General features: G+C 43.5%; 1 protein-coding gene across 1 annotated transcript in view; it reads left to right on the forward strand.

Moving 5' to 3' along the window:
* Nucleotides 1-1,189: 1,189 nt before the first annotated feature.
* Nucleotides 1,190-24,660, forward strand: part of LCMT2 (leucine carboxyl methyltransferase 2) — a 115,577-nt gene continuing 92,106 nt past the window's right edge. The window contains exon 1 of the mRNA XM_085623589.1: nt 1,190-1,335. Coding sequence (XP_085479715.1) covers nt 1,297-1,335 — 39 coding nt within the window. The 5' untranslated portion in view covers nt 1,190-1,296. The remainder of the gene's footprint in view (nt 1,336-24,660) is intronic.

Consider the following 24,660-nt stretch of genomic DNA (forward strand, 5'->3'; position numbering starts at 1 on the left):
GGAGCGCTGGATAGTGGACTTGAAGGGTGAAGAGAAAGAGTATTTATTTTGGGTGAGTGGGGGGCAGAATGGTAAAAATAGGGGGCAATACGCAAGGGTATTGTGTAACCATGAAGACAACTGGCGAAGGGCGGACATGGTGAAAGGACATGAAATGTGAAAAGAAAAAAATGAGAGTGCGAGGAAGCAATGGACAGATACAACAACGTACGAGCGGGCAAAAAGACGAAAATAATATGAGAAAAAACTGCAAATGGAAAAGAGAATGTCTGGAACGAGGTAGTCAAAGCAGCGTTAAATGCGGTTAATAAACGAAAAGTAAAATAAAAGTGAATCGTAGACGTGTTAACAAACGTTGTATAGGAAAAAACGTAAGGCAAGCTGCTGAGGATCGACAACAAGGGAATAAAACTTTGACTAACGAGCGGAAAAGAAAGTTAAAAAGAAAAACCGCGAGTGAGACCAATAACAGAATTAAATCGGGTATATAAAGAAATAACAAAAACATATAACAGAATACACGCACTGCTTTAGGAGTACGCAAGCAACCCAAGACATTGAAATGAAAAGAAGAAAACTTACAAACAGAACAAGCAGGAAGGGAGTGGCAAATGGTGTTCACGGGCGCTTTGATGTCCTCAGTGGCCGCGCGGCTCACTGAGAACATCAAAGCGCCCGCGAAATGTAAGTGATCGCAATCGCGATCACACTTCAAAGCGCGGCTGTGTGACAGGCGAAAGTGAAAGAAAACGAGTGCTTTCAGGCCTCCAAATGGTGCGCGCGCCCAGCATACATGCACTGTATTTGGAGGCCTGAAAGCACTCGTTTGCACTTCCAAAACTCGCTTACTATAAGTCTCGCCAAAGCAGCGCTAAAGCGCTGTCTCAGGCGAGACCTAATAAATAAATAAACTACCCCCGCACACTCCTCTGCAACCGTGGGGGCGGTGTCCTGTGAACGCGGAAGTGACTGTCCCCCTGGACGGTTGACCACGCCCCTCCAGCCTACCGTCCAATACCACCCTGCCTCCTGGCCGCGCCCCTCCAGCCTTCCGACCATTACCACCCTACTTCTTGGCCACGCCCCTTGCCGTCCCGTCCAATACCACCCGCCTCCTGGCTTATGCCATGGGCCTCCGTAAGTAGTCCTTTGTCGATGACTATTTCGCCTGGTGGAAATGCAAGAAGTCTTCTGTCAGTTCAGGGCTTGGAGCCGTTGTCCGTCATCAGTGTCTATTCGCATCATGCAGTACAGTCCCTTTTCTGTGTCATTGCCACCTCCAGGCGTGTGTTGGACATGGGGAAACAGCGGACGCAGGCGGCCCGGGACACCGCGGTGAGAGGGGCTGGAGGCTCGCGGTGGTGTGGGGTCTGGTTCGCAGGCATAGCCACTGAGGCCCCGGGCTTGCGGTGCTGGCAAAGAGCCGGGAGCATGGGGAGGCAGTACTGTCGAGTATGCGTGTGGCATGCATGTATGTATGTATGTATGTATGTGTCTGTGATGTATTCACAGCTTTTGTCCCCCGGTGTCGGGCAAGTCATGTATGACACGTTCAGCTTCCACGCTTTTTATCTAGCAGCTCATTTACATACCCGATTTATTGACACATTCACGTGTTACACTCCTAACTACAACTCCCAGAATGCACCTTGCTGTTACCTATTGTACCAGATGGGGTTGGCAATGGCACCCCCGTGACAGGTATTGCTACCCTCCTGTGTGATACTTTAACACGGCAATGCTGTCGATTCCACAATAACCTGCATGTACAGTGGTGTGAAGGTCTAGTGCAGGAATCGCCAATCTTTTGGAATAAGAAATTATGTTCAATGAAAATCACCGGGAGCTAAGAATATTATTAGAGATGTAGTAGTAACCACATTAGGCAAAATTACGTTAGTGGCTGCCATATGCAAGATAACTAGTAGTGATCACCTTTGTGCGTGATGAATGACTGCCAGCGGTAATGTGTGCGTGATGAATGACTGCCAGCGGTAATGTAAACCAGCAGTGGCACAGTCAATATGTCTCACCTTTAGGACCTTGTAAGTGTTTAGCACATTATCCTAGGTGCTACAACATCTACTATTACTTTGCGTATCACTGGTGAATGGTGATCTAGCGGGTTACCAGCTTGTGTTACTCACACACCATATACTCACCTGGACCCATAAACAATTATACAATAAGCTAGTAATACCGCTGGGGTCAATTTTGATTTACCTGCAATATTGTTTACCTTTACCAAATTCTTACCAACTCTGGTGCTCAGGTCCTCGCCGGTCTCGTAGCATGCGGGCGCTCTTTAGACAGGGCGCTCACCCACCGCGCTTGTAACTGCTCCGACTGTGGCAGTCAAGCGCCTCTTCGGGGGGGGTCTTTGCGGGGCAGGCCCGGGTCCGGATGCGGCGGAGCCTTGCCAGGCCGCGGTCACCGTCAGTGGGGGTGCGGGAGTTCCTTACGGTGTGATCGGTAAAACCGGGACCCCGCTTGAACGCTGACCACGCCGACCTTGGTTGAGCAGGGCGCACCGCCTCCTGGGCAACTACTCTTCTCCGGAATCGACTCGGGTCTTTTTGTCCCCCAGCAGCGCTTCGCAGTCGTCTTCCACTCTTCCGAAAAAAGGCCAACGGTGCGCCGCTCTCCCCCCTCCACGAAGTTAGGAGCTACCTGGGGGAGCGGCGGCTTATAACCCCCACTACGCTCTTCCCGCCACTCAGGTACCGCGCCCCCATTGGGGGGTTCGTACCTCCCCGAACCCCCCCCCATTGGCCGGGGGGGGTTTGGCGCCGCCATGGTGCCCCGGGGGGAGGGGTGTGCTCTACATGTTGCACCGATTTCCTTCAGGAAGAAACCAAGTCGGGTTCAATATAAGTCTCAATTTAACATATCATGATGACAGTACCTGAAGAGGGAAAAACAGAGAGCAGTACAAGGACATACTACACAGAATTATATTTACCTAAGATAGCGTGAGGACCAAACCATGGCCTAGGATTCAGGTGAAGTTCTCCAGAACAGGTAGGGAGATTAAGGATCAAGACAGGTTCAGGACCGGGAAGGTGACCTCTTCTAGGTGCAACGCCTGCGTTGCACCCTTCTCTGGCACAACTCTCCTCGATATTTCTTCTGCGACTCCCATTCTAGATGATTGGCTTCTTCGATCAGTATCTTGGTCTCTCGAGCAGGGTCTCTGGCATCTGTAGGCGACGTAGGGTCTGTGACTGCAACTGTGTTTCCGCCTCCGACATCTAACAAACTAAACTTCCTTAGTTATATTATTCTACGTGTATGTACCACCCCCAAATGTTTCAATATCGTGAAAACTCCTACTTCTGATTTGGCAAGGCAAGGGGAAGAGGTCATCACACCATACTAAATGTATTATTTTACTTTAGGTTCATTGTTCAATTTCCCCGCCCCTTAATTCACCTTCCCAAGCTTTATTCCAACCCGTATTTCACTTTATGATCAATACATTGTATATATTTTTGTACAATTTTCTTTCCTCTGTCCGGGTCGATGCAGCTGCAAAGTTTTCCCTCCAAGCATAGAAAACGTCATACTATGTAGATGCAGTAGATGCATGCACAGTGAAATCCCACGCTTTTGGCGGCCATTTTAGGACACTCAGGTTACTTGTTAGTAATACACATAGAAAAGCTTTTGTGCTATTCGGTGAACACTGGACATGCAATTCATGCCCAGTGAAGAGATGCCTCGACTAGCTAGACGGAACAGCAAATAAATGCTGGAAATGTGGAGGGATGAGCAGAGTGAAGAGATGTAGAGGCTATAGAGCGATTTGACAGTGAGAAGATGCCGGAGCAGTGGATAAAAGAGGGGTATTTCAAGTGATGCTGGGACTGCAGAGGGACAGGCCAGTGAAGGGATGCAGAGACTGTGAAGGCATGGGGCAGTGAAGAGTTGCAGAGGATGTTACAAGATATGACAATTAAGACATATATGGACTGTAAAGACATGGTGCACTGAAAAGTTATTGAGACTGTACAGAGATGAGTCAGTGAAGAGATAGTGTGTTTGCAGAGAGAAATTAGTGACGAGATGCTGGGTTTGTAGAGCAGTGTTAAAGTGTAATGAAGTAGGGTGGGAGAAAATAACTGCATTACTGTCCTTTAAAGTTCCTCTGGAGTTTTGTTTACTGAAGATGTGATGCTTTGTAATGTTTTCATGTTTGATTTCAGACACTGAAGTTCTCCCTTACATGTCACTTCTCCCCAATCAAAAATTGCAGCAGCACAAACAATTTTGCCCTGTCCTGAACACCCATCCACTAAATTAACTCACCTAGACCTGTTGAGGTGACCCAGATCACAGTGGCCACTACACAAGGGCAGTAGCTGCCGCGAGTCTCTCATTCAGCCAATGCTTGTTTATCATGGAAACAAAAGGTGGGTCTGTAGTGAAGGCTCCCTTGCCTTCATTGCAGTCTTCTTTGTGTTGTTGTGTGAAGTGAACCTCTGGTGACCAGATACGCTTCATTGTATACTTTACATATCATAGAAATAATAGGACTTCAAAGAATGTTTGTATTGAAACAAAACAAAAAGAGAATTTTAATGAAGGTCGTGTCTCCATTATAGACCGCCGTTCGCTTTAAATGTCTTTGGCTGTCACGTGCTAACCCAATTATTCTTGCACTGTCACGTTAAATTCAGGCATATCCTTACAGCTCGCAAGGATGAATCATTGAGTTGGCCTTGCCAGCAACTATTCAACTCAGCAAGCCGTCTGTTCCCCTAAGGAAGTGCAGTTAGATTTTAATTCTTCCAGTCCCACGTTGTAGTGCCACCAGTCCTTGAACTGTTTCCGAAAACGCTGCATGCAAGAAGAAGACGGAGCTCTAAGCGCTGTAATAAACGCACATGAAGATAGCAACTCAGCTGCACTGGTTTTCATTCTTGGAAGTGTGCATGTATCGAGAGTGAAGTCTGTGACATGAACTTTATGTAAGCTAGACCAGCACGCACACCCTTCTCTGCAGTAGGTGCACTAATCCACCCAGCTCCCTCAGTAAAATGACCTGGACCATTGTGGTTTCGTGTGGAACAGCCACTGGAAGGGTGAGATGGGACCTCTTCAGTTCACTGCAGCCCCGATGAGTGGTGTGGGTAGAGGTTCTCTTCCGCTAGCTCGTTAAATTCAGACATATTGCGTTTGTCAATGCTTGTTTCTTCGGGGAATACTTGCTGCAGTTTACCCTGCAGCAGGGATGAAAATGTGTCAAAAGAGTGCCGATGGCATGATCCTTACTGTTTTCAGCGGCTCCATGCTGCCAATGGCCATAGGCTGCTGAGTACCAGGGCTGTCTAGTTTTGATTCCTCTGCTTTGCTCTTTATTCCACACCCTACACTTCTCGTTCTTTATCTCACTCTTGTCGGTCCTTTTGCATCCAAGCTTTTTCCATTTGCCTATATTTTTTAATCTTCCCCATCCTTCATCTTCATCCCTTTCCTGTCTCTCTCTTTCTCTCTTCCCCCGGGTCAAAATCAGATGATTATAAAATAAGTCTCGGCCCCCAAAAATCAGACGTTGCCCACTACTGTCAAACACCGGCACATATTAAGCAATATTAAGCACTGACTGTGGGGCACTGCTGCAGGGTTTTTTCTTGGCATCTGCTACAATCCAGCTCCAGGAGACAAACCATGCTCACCCGATTGGTAGAATCTTTATACATTCAGTCAGGGCTTTAAGTGGGATCAAAAAACTAGGGGTTCTCTCAAAGGGGCGTGGCCAATGTAATTAAGGGCGTGGCTTAAAAACACAAACTAAAAATCTGTGCTTAGCATAGTGTGCCGCCCAACTTGTATTTTGCTGTTTCTGTCATTGCATCCAGATATATGATACAACAAGTAACATCATACCTACAACAAGGCAGGAATATTGGCTTTGTCAATGGTTGTTAGTTGCATAAGATAAATAAGCAGCAACAATGGCTTGTTGTATATAATATTGAAAAAGCTTCCATTTAAAGCCCTGGTAACACCACGACGATGTTGCTGCTCCTGAGTTTCAAAAAGAGAAGGGAAATCCAGAGAGAACATAACTCTCTTTAAAGTATTTCCCTTCCAACGCTCACCAGGCATGACGTTATGCTGTAACTTCTCCACTAGTGAGAAGTGAACAGTGTGAGCAGCGCACATCGATGTGTCTGCTGTTACTGCAGTCCGGAAAAAAACAGACCACCTGTGCCAGGGCACAAAACAGAGCCCGATAGAGACCCGTGTCAAGTCCCCCTTTAAAAAGCTGCCGGTGCTCAGCAGCGGTGAGACCCGGCCCACTTAAAGCCCTACATTCAGTGATGTGTTTTTTAAGGTGGGAGATTCCACATACTATAGATTCTTAAAGTAACAGTTCTGTTGACGAAAGACAACAAGAGAGATTCACACAGATGGTCAATAAAGAGTGTTAGATTCTAATAAGAGACTCTTCACAATTGATTAATTCAAGCGTTCCCTCTGAGAACTGATTTTGCGGCAGAAAAGTTGGATTACAGCCATAATTTCTAACAGGGTTGTTTCTGTTTGTGGTCAGAGGTAAAATCCGAGTATGTGAAAAGATTGCTTCAAGGCAAGGGGGATTCTGGGCAATGGCACGAAGCATAGTTCTTAGCACATCAGATCCAGACTGTACTTGTGTAGGCGCACGGTTTTGGGCCTGTAAACAAATATGGTAATTGTAATTGCATTTATATAGTGCTGACTACCCCTGACGTGGCATCGAAGCCCTTTTCAGCAAGAATTACTCTACTCCGGAACCCAAAAATGATTTGTGATGAATTAAGTATAGGGAAATATGAAAGGTTGCTGCCCTCTACTCCGTAATTATTCCCCCGTTGTTGGTAATGGAAAAGGCTGCACAGACTCTTAACACTCCTGACACTATCACCCAACTTATGGCCTCCCATGTGGACTTGACCACTAGCCTAACCAATATTTTCAATCCCCTGATGCACTCAAAGGGCAAAAGCTCCCCTAAATCTACCTGGTTTAATAACTCCTGCCGCATGGCAAAGAGTGCCCTCATTGATGCCATAAAAACCAAAGACAGATCTCCGATTAAAAACGAGGAGGGTCCTATATAGTAATAGCTTAAAGTTTGCCGAAGAAGAGTGGGAGTCTGAAAGATGGGACGCGATTATGCAGGCCCTCACCAACAGAGAGATGAGGGAGTTTTGGATCTTGGTTCGAACAGCTAGTTCCTCAGGGAGTTCGCCTATTGAGCCAAACATTGCTGTGGAAGCTTGGAATCTTCATTTCCAATCATTGTACTCCACTCAGGACATCATGGAGCCCACAGAGGGAACCCTGCCAATTGCCGTGGAGAACCCCCTTGAAGATGGTGTAGGGTTCACTTTGACTGGGGTGCTGAGTGCTATTGGGAAGCTACCCCTTGGAAAGGCCCCAGGATTTGACAAGATTCCTGGGGATCTATTTCGGGAAGAGTCCAATGTCTGGGGCCCATATCTTTGTGTAATATTTAATGCCATATTAAACCGCATTGAAAATCCCGGATACCTGGTTAGGGGCCGAAATCTTTCCAGTATACAAAAAGGGTTCCCCCCTCCTGCCCACAAATTATAGGCCAATAAGCCTGATTGACGTAACCCAGAAGCTGTTTGCCAGGATTATTCTAGAGCGCCTTCAGTCCTGGATGGACGAGCGAGAGATCCTGAGTGCCTATCAGGCACGCTCCCGAAAAAACATCTTTACTATTGACCAAATCTCCAGGCTCCAATTATTATATTGGAAGACGGTGACAATAGAGGGTGGGAGCCTCTATTTGATATTTTTGGACCTTAAATCAGCCTTCGATTTGGTTCCTCGTCATAAACTTTGGGTAGTTTTGGAGCAACTGGGCATTCCACCCTATTTGCTCTCCCTGATCAAGCGATTGCATACCGGAAATTTTGCCCAGGTTAGATACGGGAAACACTGGGAATTGACTCCTCGCTCCTCAGTGAATAGGGGTGTAAGGCAGGGGTGTGTCCTGGCCCCCACACTGTTCTGTCTTTAAATTAATGCTCGGGTGGACCAACTAAACAAAGTGGCCAACATTGATGTCCCAAAGCTTGCCCGTGACAAGGTGCCAGCAATGATATTTGCGGATGACACCTTGTTACTCTCCAAATCGCCCATGAGTATCCAAAGGACCCTTGACACCTTTTCCCTATTCTGCAAAACAGGGGTCTAGAGATTAATACATTAAAAACCAAGTACATGGTATTTAATCCTAGTAAAACTTCTCACCCTAACCTCACCCTAAATGGTACCCAGTTGTAGAGGGTGGCAGTCTTTGACTACCTGGGTGTTAAGCTGACGGAATCCTTTGGGTGAGGGTCGCAACAAGAAAAGGCAGGCTTGAGACTAGCACATATGGCCGGGGGCCTAGCAAAATTATATAGGAACACAACATCTAGACAACTGGGCTCGTTGACTGAGATTTACAAAGTTCAAATCAGGAGTGCTATTATGTATGGGGCAGAACTTTGGGGACATCGTCCCGCAGGTGCATTGGTCAAATCTGAGAATAAGCTTATGAGACAGCTCTTGACCTTCCGCCAAGCACTCTTCTTATCCCCTACGTATGGACCTTGGGCTTAGACCCATAAATGAGGAGATTGGGTTGTGACCTCTGACTTTTTGGTGCCGAATATGGGTGACTCCCGAATTGGGTGACTCCCGAATTGGCAGCTTATCAGTCGGAGGTAAAGGCGATCTTGGGGCCCCCAGGGGTGGGAAAAATAGCCTGGTTCGCACATATAAAAGACCTGTGCTCTAGATTAGACCGGCCGAACCTATGGACCCACCCCGAGGGAGTGTCCTCGCCTATTTCACGCCTCGACCTAGTCAAATCTTATAGACTTTTTAGACTGGCTGAACTCCAAGGGAGCATAAATTCAGGCCGACTAACCTCTGACTTCCTCAATTTTAAAGATCAGTAGTTATTTGAGGCTTTCCTTGATGACGTCCATCCGCTCATGGCAAGGAAACTCTATGCCCAGTTTAGGTGGGGTTGACTGCCAGACCAAGCATTTACGAACAAATGGCCAAAAGCCTCCCCTGTTGGTTGTCCTGCCTCTGATAGTCAGGAAGAGACTCTCACTCACGTCTTCTTCTTCTGTCCAGGTTATAAAGCACCCAGGAGGTATTGGCGCCTACCAATATGTAGGACCCTGGGGTTTAGACAGATATGGGAGGCCCTCAGTTATGAGAACTGATGCACATCCCCCGATTGTTTTTGCCGTGTCCCGTTTCCTTAATTCCAAGTGGCTCAGGCGTTGCAAGTTTAACTCCCTCCCAATAAAGCTTGGAAATGGTAAAATGGAAATTAATTTGAGCGTTGGACATGTGAGTTAGTTATTTGGGTTGAAAAGGGTAGCGAAGGAATAGAAGATGGAGGGGTTTCAATTTATATAGCACTTGGTACCCCTGATGAGGCATCAAAAACACTTTTTTTTTTAGGAGTAGCATGCTAGTCCAGCACCCAAATAAGATTAGTGGTGAAGTAGTGTAGGGAACTATGGAATTAATTTGAGCGGTGGACATTGTTAGAAATGGGGGTCTCTAGTTGGCAATGGCTGGCCACTATCCAAGTAGGGACCCTTCTTCCTAGGTCAGAGTAAGAGGGCTACACCCTTTGATAACCCCTGCTCAACCCTGTGGTAACGTAGCACAAGTAGCCAGGCTTATCTCAGAGGCAGTGTGTGGAAGCATTTATGACCATACACAGTAACAGTGAAGAACACTACAAAGGGACACCACACAAGTAGTTATAAAAAATAAGTATCTTTATATATAGAGTTAACACAAGACCAATAACGGTAAAAAGCCACAATACTGTAAAATAGGATTACTCTTGAAATGCTGCAAAAATAGTTCAAAGTGTGCAAAGAGGAGTTCAGTTCAAAGCAGTGGTCTCTGTGACCCTTTTACTAACAAAGTACCTGGATTTCATAGCAAAACCTACAAAATGTCACAAAGAAACTGTAGCGATGATTTTCTGCACACGAGGCCGGCAAAGCGATGAATCCTGGCCGTGAGGGAGGAGACGATGCGCCGATCTGCTGATGCGTGCGGAGACCAGGTGACAAACTTCTGCACGCTAGGCCGCTGATGCGATGACTCCTTGCCGCGAGGGAGGAGACGATGCGACGATCCTGTTGCGTGTGCGATCGGGTTGCGATGCGAAGAAATGGCGCTCCGCGAGGGAGGGACGATCCTGATGCGATGAAAATGGCTGACGCCCGCGCAGTGATGTCGTGATGCGATGATCTCAATGCAATGATCTTTGGTTAGCAAGCACCTGGCAGCCTGCAAACGTGCGATGCGATGATCTTTGGGTTTAGTGAGCACTTGGCAGCCCGCAAACGTGCGATGCGAGGATTTTCGGTAGCGAGCCCTCAACGGCAGCAGCACAGTGATTTTCCGTGTGCTTTCAGCTGCGGCGGCTCGCAAACGGGCATTAGCGACGATTTCAGTACTCTCTTCTCTGTAGTAGAACTAGAGGCCCTGGAACTCACAGGAGCCTCACCTTCTGATGGAAATCCTCGCTGGGAGGAAACAGGAGGTTGATGCTGAAGTCTGTTGTGCCTGAGACTTCAACAGAAGGCTAGCTCTCTCCTAGCCCTTGGGTGATTGCTGTAGCAAGATAAATAAAAGTTCCTTCAAAGTCCTTTTCCCTCTTCTTCCAAGTCCAACGGTAACCATTGCAGGCCAATCCAAGAAACAGCACACAAGCACAAGGATAGTCACCTCCTGCAGATTCCTTCAGTTACGCGGACAGAGGTTCGTCTTGTTGTCCAGGAGCACTACAAATTGTAGGGGTTTCAGCACAGATATTTATACCCCAAAAGTCTTTGTTCTTAGAAGCTACAAGTCACTGAACCCAGCCAGAACCAGTTCTGGTCAGTCCTGGAGCACTTTGTTTACCAGGCTGCATCCTTCTTTTCAGAAAGAGGGGGTCTGCCATCAGACGCACAGTAGGAGGTGGAGCCAGCATTCACCTTGCCAGGCACATTCAGGTCCAGGAGCTACCCCACCCCATATTCCAATGCAGATCTCTCTATTCAACCCAGGTCTGACTCGGCCTGCCCTGTCCCTCCAAAACCAGACAGCCAATACACACAACAGCAGATCACACTGAAAGGCTTAGGCAAGAAAATACTTACTTTCTAAAAGTGGTATTTTCAAACACAGAATATAAAAATAAACTTCACTAAAAGATGTATCTTAATTTTCTGAGCCCAGGCATACTAAATTCGTGTTTCTACCATGTTCTTTGGGTCAGTTAGGACTATAGAATGTAATAGTCAAACCGCCCATTCTGGCCTATGGAGAACAGGTAGCCTTACAGTAGTGAAAAACAAAATTGGGTGTAATTCACTACCAGGGCATGCTACACACATCAGGGCATGTCCTACCGTACACATACAATGCACCCTACCATAGGGGTGACTCACATGATGCCAAGGGAAGGTTCAGGGGCTGGGAAGTGGGTGCACTTCACAGCTAAGATGGCAGTTCTGGACTGCACACAGACTCTGCGGTGGCAGGTCTGAGACACACTTTACAAGCTGCTTCTGTCGGTGACGCAAACCAGCGCTGCAGGCCCACCAGCAGCATTTGGTTTACCAGCCCTGGGCTCACACAGACCACGCTACTAGGTACTAACAGGTAAACCAAATAAGCCAATCATGGTTATACCAATTCACATGTCATATTTACACAGGGAGCATTCACGCTGTGGCACTGAATGGCAGTGGCACAGCACCCAGAGCATCTAATACCAGCAAAAACTGAGGAGACAACATCGAAAAATGGAAGGGAGACCCACGCTAGTGGTGCCAGATCTAACAGACATGTTCCTATTAAGTTCTCTACCTGTTATGTGATCACCAAGTGCCCTCCAGTGGCTGTTGATTGGTTAATAGGCTTTGTAGTCCCTCCTTAGTACCGTCTTGTCTAATTTTGTAACCTCCCATGGCAACACCCCCATTGTTACTCGGTAGGCTTTAATCACAGCCTTCGAGCACTATTTTTTCAAATAGCAATAGGTGTTGCATTTGCAAGAGTTTAAGCTTTTGGCATTTTAAATGACAATGCCTTTTATCTGTTTTAAAAACACATAAATAAAAGGCATTGTCATTTACAATGCCAATAGCTCAAACTCTTGTAAATGCGTGACCTATTGCATTGCAAATGCTTGTTATTGTAGCTGTTGATAAATCACTAATTTGTTTTTGATTGTAGAGTTAAACGTTTGAATGGAGAGGCTGATATGTGACCCGGTGGGACCAGAGCGACTCAAAGCACTACTCTCATGGAATCTGACTGCGAAAACAGTTAATAAAGCGCATTCTTTCTTCTCACGGCTTACCGCAGGCTGAGATCCTGCGCTTGCTCTTTGCAAGCTGCTGCCTTGTTTTCCACTTTGTCTCCGTCGATCAATACCAGTCTGTTGTCATCAAAGAGCCCCTAGTGTACGCATGCACGCTGTGAATGAGATGCTGTGATAACAAATACATTTTGTGTAAGTACGCCCCCTGAAGAGATTTCTGAAAGGAAACCCTGTCGCTTTGTCTTTGAAAACTTAAAGAAGAGGCAGTTTGTTCCATCCGTAGGGAGGCAATGCGGTCTAATCGGTAAATGACCCCAAAAACATAAATTCTGATTCCATCGCTGCAAGTTATCTAAACCGTGTGATCTTGGGTAGTACTTTGTGCCCTAGTCCCATACTCCCAGTTTCTGTCGAATAAGGCATGCGTAAAGGGAGAAGGCGCAGACAGAGTGTGGGCGGTGCAGAGGGAGAAGGCATGGACAGCGGACAGGGGGGCGGGGATGGGGAAGGAACAGACAATGGGAGGGTGGCGGGGGTAAAAAAGGCATGACAACGGGAGGGAAAGGGGGGTAAAGAAGGCTCCAAAGCACTTTGTGCCTGCAGTAAGAGAAACTGAATAAAGAAAATTGTGCTCAGTCTAAATAACACGTACCGTTTAACAACCGAGGTCAAGGGGCCAGTTGCCATGGGAAGTGGCAAAAGAAGGGGAGGCTGTACTAAGGAGGGACTAACAAGCCTATTTACGAATCAGAAGCCAGCATTTAGGACAGACAATGACACAAGACAATGGCAAATATGGGCGAAGAGTTGGCGGGGCTTCTATACTCTACACCACAACAAGTCTCGAAGAGCAGCGCATGCCTGCTGGCGCTTAGCTCGACCTAAAACGCCTTGTCGATGAAGAATGCTTCTAGATGTTTTATAAATAGCAGCTAATATGAGTAAAAGTCTCCCCAATGAATTCTAAAAACATACACACACTTGTATTTCAAATACACACTTTTTAAATTTGATATATATACATTAATTCAACCAAGCAAAAACGTCTAGTTTAGGAGGCAGAACTGCACACATGAGAGCTACTTGCAGGGAGCTGGAGAGCTACCATAAGATTGTGAGCTACTTGGAGAAGCCTGATTTAGTCCAACACAGGCGGTGCTCAAATAACGCTCTGGTATGCAGCGTGTCTTCCATCCTCTTGCGTAATTTATTTTGCAAGAACGCCCCCCACAGGCACGTGATAATTACCCCACTCTGTAGATAGTGTTAAACACAAAGAAATTGTCAAATTGTCCTGGCCCTCATGTTCTCTCATCCTCGCCCCCTTATTTTATGTCTCTTTCCCACTCTTACACACCGTGATATTCTCTTTTCTTCTCCCCACCCCAGCAGTACTCCTCTCTCCATCCCTTCCTGTCCCTCGGGGTTTTATTATCCTTCGCTCTTCAGGATATTCACCTTTCTTCTCCCTCCAGATGGTCTTTTATGGCAGGGTCGCAGGCAGACGCTTGGAAAGATGGATGCTAGCACATTATTTTTCCTTTCATTGCATTTCTGCTGCTTGCATTGTTCTGGGACACAATGTCTTTTTAGCATGCTGTTTTTTACCTAAGTAGTGTTTGTGTTAGCCTATTAGCAGTGAGATGTTTCAGTTTGAATTATAAATGCCTTGTCTTCCCTCTCGCCCACTGAGTTGTTTAACCTCCAAAAAAAGCAGAACATCAGGGACACAATTTATTTTACATGTCACTAGTCTGTGAAGTACACTATCATATATCACTATTCTCCACATTGCATGGGGTGGGAGGGTTAATTTTGCCTCTACATTTTCTTTTATGGGCTCAAAGATCCAGAATGCAGAGTGATTTTGGCTAAAATGCCACAACTGACCAAAGGGGTTATACAGGACATGGAGCCACTTTTCCGGTATGTTTAAAAAAAAATATTGCAGAGCCATATAGTCAATTTCATAATGTGCTTGATTCACACATAAAACTCAAAGTAAACTCTGTTCATATATTTTGTGATGGTTCACTCTTTGATTCACATCCTGTGTTAAGATGAGAATTGGCAATATCAATTGGTACAAAATGCACAGCAGCAATGCAGCTTTCCCTAACGCAAAGAATAAGTATAGGACCAGTGTCTGTAACAGAAGAAACACCACACACTTCCCTCACTCACACAGACGCATATAACACAAGTAGCTAACACATTAAAGAGTCAGTGAGAGGAGTTAGCATTTGTACTCTGTCTGTAAACACAAGGCACCCGGAAGAAACAGCCAAACCTCTAATAGAACTACCATCCATTCATTTACTCATGCAGGCTGATCAAACCGACCTACCTACTGTCGTATGGTTTATCAGCAGGGTACTCCTCTAGCTCGCTAAACACCAGAGTATTACTGGTCACTTTATAGTCTCCTAGCTATGGATTCCTAGTTTTGGTAAGGTTTGTTCATTCGGTCACCATTTAGGTTTCTCCTTTGTTATATTTTCAGACCTATATTAAAATTGTTATTGGTGCCCCCCTGCCACAAGATTGAAAATAGAGGGTAGAGCAACAGACCCTGCTTCTCTGAGCCACAGACCCTGCTTCTCCTTTCCTTCAACGTGTTTTGGCGCTTAAATATCGCACTTTTCGGGATAGGAACGCCCTCTGAACTACATGCGCCTTACATCAAATACTGTGGAAAGTTTCTGTTCGCAGAGCACGCTGAGCAAGTACATTCTTTATATTATTTTATCTTCATAAGCAGTGGAGAGACATCCATTCATAATTAGAAACACCCCTTCTTCATAGGACAAGTACGGCTAGGGCAGAAATAGTGCAAGTGATGCAGCGTGGAATCCAAAATCCTCTCTTCGCCACAGACCAGATATCTCACTAACTCATTCATTCAATACATTCACTGGTGGGGCCCATAACACCAACATTCACACTTCACTGGTCTGTCTTTCTGAGAGATGATTGTTCCAAACGCTGACATGAAAGGAATACTTTATAACCTAAAGAACGATAATTTTACATAACTATGCTTTAACATATCCTATACCTAATATTCTAAATATCCCTTCCATGTGACGCGATATATCTAAGTTAGTTGCGTATTTTGGTGACCTTCTAATTCCCTCATTTACTTTTGAATTTTAACATTCCTCATGAATAAACAACACAACTCATTTGTAAATGATTATTAACAAGCTTTATCTCAATTAATGCAAATCAGAAAGAAAATGTTATTCAAACCGCAAATTACCATATTTACCTATTCTGGCTAATTGCCGTCCTCTAAGTCAATCAGGTTGTCCTGCTGCATGCTACAGTCCCATAGATTGGGTTGAGACCATAAGCGCGTACCCGTCAATCTATGCCCATTTACTTGGAAAGTTCAGTTCATCAGGAAATTGGGCAGTAATTCAGTCCGTCAAAGATTCAGGGAAACAGCTGTCCTGCAGCGTCACGTCCTCTCCGTCAGCATAACGTCAGGAAACCAATGAGAGTGCGCTCCTCACTATTCTGACACCTTTTATAATGAAATCACTGTCAAAAAGTAACAAATGTTGGTTTTCGGCCTTTCTGATTGGAGGATTTAGGGTCGTCAGTTAAAGTTCTCATGAAGTTTTGTCCATTAAATCATCACACTTGCTGGTTCCGGTTTTTAAAGACAGTCCATTGTTCCAGGGTCCTGGCAGTTTTCCCAGGATGTCCTTGGTGGGTACAGTCTGGCTAGGGTCAAGACGAGGCCACTGTTGCTGGCGTTGGCGCAGGCGCACTTCACCCAGAACCTTGTGGAGTGCAGTTCGACCCGTCAAGTGTAAGAGGCGCCCATTTTGTGGCATGCCCAAATGGTCAACTTAAGCAAAACAAACACGAAACATAATTAATACATAGAAATGGCTAATAAATTGTTAAACCCTCACTAATTCCCCTATGTGTCTGTAATTATCTAGCATGATAGCAACATTCAAAGCAATTATACTTACTATTTAATGCGACTTACAATTTCGTCACAAAAGCAACATATAACATGCAATATTCTAATTTCTCTAATATTAGTATGCGTACATAAGTTAGTTTACATATTAATTAGGCCATGCAAATCCCACGTATAATTCATATATTAGCAAAAATTGATTAGAAATCACTTCAAACTCTTAATATGGTTATAATTAATCGATTATTCTACTTAGCGTAGACATGCAAATGGGGAGGGTATACAACATTTTGCATTACCCGCTCCATCAATCCCCCCTTTGGTGATTTTATCACCACACCATCAAAGTTTTGTATTTTTCTTTACGGAAGTTTCTGAAATGTGTTCTTGCTCTTATTCATAATTGAGTTTCCCCTATTTCTTCTCTTTTTGCGGTTTTATACATGCTATCCTTCCACTCTTCCAATTCTATCTCTTCAAATTCTCTTTCTTGTTTCTTGTCTTTTCTCCTTAATTTTTCTCTTTTTAATCTTTTCTGGGTTTTATTATTTTTACAACAAATACAACCTAATCTTATTCCTAATATTATGGAAATTACACATGTTAGTGGAAACAATATTTTACCCATAAACGTACTACCTAGCTTGACTAAGACATTTTTAATAGCTGATATCTTCTCTCCGATCTTTTCCCAAACCCCTTCAACCTCCAGTGGTGCAATTTCGTCATGCAATTCTGTAATATTTGTAATGTAAATTTTCAGATCTTTACTTTCATCAGGAATGTAAGTACAACAGTGTTGAACTTTCAGCATTCCACAGACTCTACCCTCTTTTGCCAATAATATATCAAGGGTAAGTCGATTTTGCATTACCATAGAATGCATGGCAACCATTTCAGTGTTTACCAATAAGAATACTGCAGCGGTGCTTGTTGACAAGCTATCCACTACAGTTGATAGTTTTCTATTTTTTTTTGCATTCAGAGATATATTCCCACTGCTGGTATCAATGCTCCAAAAATGTCACCCACAATTTCTGTCCAAGATTCTCTCTTACTACGTGCTAAATGATTACCTAAACTATGTACACCATCTTCTCCTCTATCCATATGAAAGATTTTCGGAAAAACCAGGCCTACGTAACATGTGCCATATCAATGGTCTGGCAGACGATAATCTGCCCTGTTCCCACAAATAAAATATAGTCCAGGGAAAACTGGATCTCTTCCACCTTTAGATCCCCATCCACCCATGATTCGGTATGTATCATGGCACTCACTGTTACCTAAAAAGTAATTATCATATACAGTTTGATTCCTTCTTATACACAATTTCTCTTTCTGAGGCCAATCTAAAGCCATAGTTGGACTAGCGTCACCTTTTAAGTGTTTTTCCATTTCTACATCCCAAACTGTCTTTTCCACCTTTCCTTCAGATGCCTTCCTTTGCATTTTCAGTCTCCTTTCTTCAACCATGTCTAAGAATGTCTTTTCCTCTTTCTTCAAACTGCAAGTCAAATTATTTTAAAATATGTATTCTAATGTTAGTTCTTTAGTTTCTAAGAAAAATTCACCTATTACGTTAGCAGGTTTCACCTTATTTAGTTTATTAATTGCAGGTACTTGTGCGAAAATGTTATCTACATCTGAAAAATAATATTCTAATTTTCCCGTCTGATAAAATAAGCTAGCTATTACACTACATGTTATTCCATATGTTACTGGAAGGTGATACGTCACTCCTTCTGAAACAGAAGCAGGTAACTGCATGCAAACGTAGCAGTCCCTTATGTCCATTGTCTTCACATATTCATACAATAATTTAGAAAACACATTGTTAGAAAAATCTGTTATAGACCTATCCTTATGTAAATAATTTTTATCTAATACTGTTGGTACTTCTTTTGTAATTTTCCCTACATTAGTTTTATTCTCACTATGTCCTTCTAATGTATCTATAGTAACCTTTAAAAGAAATCAGAAGAGCAAGTATTCTCCACAGAAGCATTAATAATCCTGTACAACAACACCACATTTTACACCATCTTCTCATGAAGGTACATCTACCTTTGCTACTATCTATGTTAGCCATCTTTGCTAAAATGGACCGTGTCTTTTGACTTAGCCTCTTCTACTTCACAACTAGTTTTCTAACCCAAGGCTTTAAGCACCTACTTGGTTCTACCAGTTTCTATCTTTTGACTTATTTTATTATTTCTTCATTAGCAGCTTTCTGTGTCTTTTCAGTTTGGCATTTCATCGTTTTTCACTTTCCTCTCGTCATCCAAATACAGAATTTCCTGAACTTCCGCTTCTTCTTCTCCAATGTCGGACAAGAGAACTCTCAGGATTTCTGATTCTTCCTCTCCAACCACTTTCAGTACAGTCTCCTCTGGATTTCCTTGACTATCTGCCTCTTCTCCTCTTTCAGGCAGAGCCACGTACGTCCATTCCGGTGACTTATACTTCTGGTTAGGTTTCCTTGTTCTTCTGCTTTCTTTAGTCACACTTGTCTCTTCTTCCTTTGATTTCTCCTGACTCGTCACTTCATTCACCTGTTCAGCCCTTGGTGAATTTACTCGTGTTAGCCGATATCTCAATTTCTTTATTTTATTTGGCCACACGTCGTCTGTTGCAGCTCGCTTCAACTTACTTCCTTTATCGTTCTTTTCATTTTGCCAAGCTCTCTTTCTCTGAACTCGACCTTTAGGTATTTCATTTTCGCTTTCTTCAGACTCTGTCTCAACTTGCTTTTTCTTTTCAACAATCTCCTTTTCCACCACTTGTTTTGTTTTCCCTACTTCTGTTCCTCCTCGAGTCTCCGACACGCAATCTTCCTGCTGACTACTTGTCCCTTCACCTAACTAGATGTAGCAGTTCCTTACACCTCCTCGGGGGTCTTCCGCAGAAATCTGTCCCTCTCTCTCTGTACCTGTCCCTTGTTCATTTAAATTGGTTATTTCAGGTGGAGTTTCTCTCAGTCTTTCATCTGGTACTTCCTTTTCACTAATTCCTTTTATTGTCTCTTCACTGTCTTGATCTCTGTCCTTTCTATGCTCTTTTCTGGAACATTGTGTTCCTTGTTCGTTTTCGGAATCTGAACTGGTATCAGAAATCTGCAGTCTCCTTCTCAGAGAGCTACTTCTGGGGACTAATGTTAGACTTGGTTCTGTTCCCCCCCCTTTCAGAGTTTTCTCCTGTTTTTGACTCTGTCATCTGACTCAGTACATGAATCTGATTCATCAAAATATTCTTTTTCTGTGCTGTCCACTGGATTTGGAATTCTCAATGTATGACTCACATGGATCCAATTTTTCAGTCCAGCACACTTTACAGCTGTGGTCGTGGTCAGTATGACTTGTCTTGGTTTTCCCCACCTTGGAACCAAACAGTTTCTTCTTCTGTGGACCTTTATCCTTACCCAGTCCCCTGGGCTCAGATCATGGGCTGGCTTCTTTTCAAGGGTGGTGGCATCCGCTCCAACCTGATGAAACACAGAATGAACTGCGTCAGCCAGGCTTTTACAGTATTCCAACACCATGTCATCAGTTATAGTCATCAGCTTGTTGACTGGTATAAACACGTGTCGCATGGCGCGTCCCATGATTATTTCATGAGGGCTTAACCCTGTAGTTCTGTCTGGAATTGATCTAATAGTCATGAGTACCAGAGGCAAGACATCGGGCCATTTCATACCTGTGGCCAAACACATTTTCCCTATTCTATTTTTGATAGTACCATTCATTCGTTCAACCACACCAGAAGCCTCTGGTCGATAGGCACAATGTAGTTTTTGTTGTACATTCAATGCTTCAGAAATCAATTTTATGATCTCATTATGGAAATGTCCTCCTCGGTCTGATTCAATTGTCACTGGGAACCCAAACCTAGGGATGAATTCTCTCAAAAGTAACTTTGCCACTGTCATCCCATCATTTCTTCTTGTTGGAAATGCTTCCACCCACCTGGAGAATAGGCAAACCATAACCAAAACATACCTCAATCTGTTACAGGGAGGCATCTCAATGAAATCCACTTGCATTCTGGTAAAAGGCCCTCCTTCTCGGCCTATTGTATCTAGACTCACTACTGTCTTTCTCCCAAGGTTGTATTGCTGACATATTAGGCATCTTTGACACAAACTTTCTGCTACAAGTCTGAACTTTGCATTGTACCAGGTTTGTTTAAATGACCTGATCATAGAGTCTCTCCCTATGTGTCCTTGTCCATGATACATCCGTGCCATGGTAGACTTAATGCTATCAGGCATAACTGGTCTTCCATCTCGATATACCCACACATGATCTTTCTCTCTTGGTGCACATCCTGCTTTTATCCACTGCTTCATTTCCTCATATCCTGCCTCTTCTTGCAACTGTCTTACTTCTTCCCATGTTCCCACAATGTTAGTAAACATCAAGGAGCAAGAAAACATTTCCCTTTCCTTAGCCCGGTTGATAGAATTCTGATTGTGTGCACAATATTGTGCCATGTCGTTTGCATACCTGTTCCCTGTGGTGATATAATCACCACCATGACTATGAGCAGCACATTTCACAACAGCCAATTGCCTAGGCAGCTGTATCGCCTCAAGCAACTTTCCAGCCACTTCAGCATTCTTAATAGGAGTTCCACTTGAGGTTAGGAAACCTCTTTGTAGCCATAGTTGGCCAAAATCGTGGACAACTTCAAAGCCATACTGGCTGTCAGTTATCACAGTCACTCTTGTTAGGGCCACAAATTCTGCTACTTGGTCTGATTTTACTCCTTTCAGGTAAGATGCATCCAAAACTGCTGCAACCATGCATACTGCATATGCTGCACTCAGCACTCCATCTGTTCTCAAAAAAGACCCATCAACAAACATCACAAAATCACTTTCTGGCATAGGTACATCCTTTATATCTGGTCGTGGTTTTGTGCAAAAATCAAGTACATCCAAACAATCATGATCTGCTTCATCTCTGACTTCCACATTTTCAGCATCAGGTAACAATGTTGCAGGATTCACATTTAAACATCTCACAAGACTTACATTGGTTGCACCTAATATGACCTTTTCATACTTAGTCAGCCGACTATGTCATATACTGAGTATGACTCCTTGTTAAAAGAGCCGCATCATGAGGTACAAACACTTTCAATGGATATCCCATCACAATTCCCTCACTCTGCTCCAAACTTCGACATGTAGCAGCTACCTCTTTCAAACATCCAGGTAAGGCTACAGCTACTGGATCAAGCATTGATGAAAAAATATGCAATTGGTCTCCTCATCTTTCCATGCTTCTGTATCAACACAGAAAGTGCACATCCATTCCTCTCACTGCAATACAACTCAAATTCCTTCTCATAGTCAGGCATGCCTAATGCAGGTGCTTCACACAATCCATCTCTCAATCGTTTAAATGCAGCCAATTCTTCCTTGTTCAAATCAATGGGATCTTTCACATCACTTCTCGTCAATTGTACCAAAGGTTTTGCAATCAAAGAAAAATTTCTGATCCACTGACGACAATATCCAACCATTCCCAAAAACATTCTCACCTCTCTTTGGTTCATGGGAGCTCTCATTTCTTTTATGATCCTGATTCTATCTATCGTTATTTTCCTCAGTCCTTTCTCAATGTTATGCCCCAAGTACTGTACTTCCTTTTTTGCAAAACTGTAAGTTTGATGGTGACACCTTCAGTCCTCCATCTGCCAAATGATTTAGCAATGCTATAGTGTCTACCTCACAAGCTTCACGTGTTTTCGACGCCACAAGAAGGTCGTCGATGTATTGAACTAACATTGAATTTTCGGGCATTTCTAGACTCTCCAAAGACTTCTTCAATAGCTGATTAAATATTGAGGGGCTTTCTGTATACCCCTGTGAGATTCGGCACCAGGTCAAAATACGCTCGCCGAAACAAAATGCAAAAATTTGCTGACTGACATGGTGTAATGGGATAGAAAAGAAAGCATGGCATAGATCAATCACTGTATACCATTCTGCATCATGAGGAATCTGATATAAAATCACTGATGGATTTGGTAGAATGGGACAACATGACACAACAATTTTATTCACCTTTCTCAGGTCTTGTACTATTCTGAATTTCCCATTAGGCTTTTTCAGTCCCATTATTGGTGAATTACATGGACTACTCATTATTTCTCTCAAGATTCCTTGTCTGATCATTCTCTCCATTACAGGAGTTACTCCTTCAATTATTTCAGGTGTCAACTTATATTGAGGGACATTTGGATAGCTTACTCCTTCCTTTACTGTTATTTTTACTGGATCTATATTTCACATTAGTCCTACATCTCCAATGAAATACCATACTTCTGCTTTTACAGATTGTTTCAATTCTTTTGGTAATTCATCAGGGTTGAATACGGCATAGGTTTCAACAACCTCATTTTCTCTGTTAGCTATTGTCATTTTATACAGTACATCATCATCTGGCGTATCAAATGCTATTCCATCCGGAGTACAAAATATAGTGCAATTCATTTTGCACAACAGGTCCCTACCTAATAAATTCACAGGACTAGTGTCGCACACAACAAAGCGGTGCATTTCCGAACATTTCCCTATGCTAACCTTTACTGGTTCTGTAAGGTAAGTTTTAATCTGTCTGTTGGATACACCAATTACTTGGATCGTTTCATCCGAGAGAGGAAGATTCTTAACATCAGCTGATCTAACAGTTGATCGAGTAGCACCAGTGTCAACTAGGAAAGTAATATTTTCATCATTAACCTTCCCATCTACAAATGGTCCTGTCTGGTCTACTTCTAGAGTTGCGCCAAGTTCGCACTCTTCTTCCTCCCTTCGGCACCGTCAATAACTTTCTTCTGAGTCACTTTCATCGCGTTGCAGCCAATACTGCGAGACAGCGCTAGCGCGTGGCAGTTTATTTACCTGTTCTTCATTGTAGAATCCCGATTCACTACTATACTTCTGAGAGTTTCTGCTCTGTGGAAAAGGCGGTTTTGGCACCTGATTCTGTGGGGTAACAACCTGCTGCAGTTGACCACTCACCTCATTCTGCACCTGTGGATTCAGTGATGAATTTTCATTGTTAGTACTTGGGGGAAATTTACACTCGGATTTCCAATGCCCTATCCTACCGCAATTATGGCATGGGAACTTCTTTTTAGCTCTTTCTATATTTCCTTTCCCAGGACCCAATTTTTGTCTTGTTCCTGTATTATTCGCTTGTTCTGCCAATTGAGCTTCCTGCCTTTCTGCTACCTTTTACCTGTGCCCACATAGCCTTTTCTTTCAATTTTCATTGTTTTGCCTCAATCTCATCACTAAAGTATTTAGCATGTCGCAGTACTTCATCTATTTTCTTATTTTGCCAATCAACAGTATGTTGTTTTATTATTTCACTAATTTCTGGACGTAGACCATATACAAATCTGTATACAAAATGACTCGAATCTTTTTCACTCAAATTCTCATCTCCACTAAACTGTTTAAAAGCTAGTGTTAGCCTTTCATAATATGCACATACTGACTCTTTACTTTCTTGATGTGTTCGGTCAATTTTTACCCAGTCTGTCTCTTTAGGAGGTACCTTGTTTTTCAAAAATGCCATAACCTGTTCATATTTCTTTATTACCTCAGGGTCTGGAGCCCCTGTTTTTGGATCCCTAGGGTATTCTTGAGTTGGCCAATTAATCATTAATTTACACTCTGTCCATAAATCTGCTGGTACTATTATGTCAAATAGACTGTTCAGATCAATCCATAATACTTTAGACAATTTTACAAATCTGTCTACCTGCCTGTACCACTCGACAGGCTTTTCGCGCAGTCGAGGGAAATCATTTGTAAAAGACAAAATATCTTGTCTCGTCCATGGGACATGTACGTATCCTCCTCCTGGAATCTCTCTCATAGGGCATTCTGTTACTACCTTTTCTTTTTCTCTTACACAAAATGCTGCAAATGTCTTATCTGAGGTATCATGACGCTTCCTATACCACCTGCTTTTCCATTTTTCCACATCTCCCCATTCTCTCAATAAGACAATTATTTCCTTAATCTGACGTCCTGTGGTGTTCAAATTTTCAATATCCTTTTCAGTGAAATCAATTCTATATGGTTTTTGCAAAGCTTTTACCTTTTCAATGTCTATTCCCATTTCATTTGCTACTTCTAACCTTTCACGTAGGATTTTCGCTCTCCATGTCACACTTTTGCACAAAATTAGTAATTCCTCATCTTGGTAAGTTTTTAATTTTTCTGCAGGACTAGTTCCTACTATTAACTCTTCCAATACCATTCTTAACTTGGCCACATCGATCGATTGGCATTCTTTATCTTTTTTCTGTAAACTTCTTAACCATTCACTCA

Source organism: Triturus cristatus, chromosome 8 (genome assembly GCF_964204655.1).
Source record: "Triturus cristatus chromosome 8, aTriCri1.1, whole genome shotgun sequence".
Classification (NCBI taxonomy): Eukaryota; Metazoa; Chordata; class Amphibia; order Caudata; family Salamandridae; genus Triturus; species Triturus cristatus.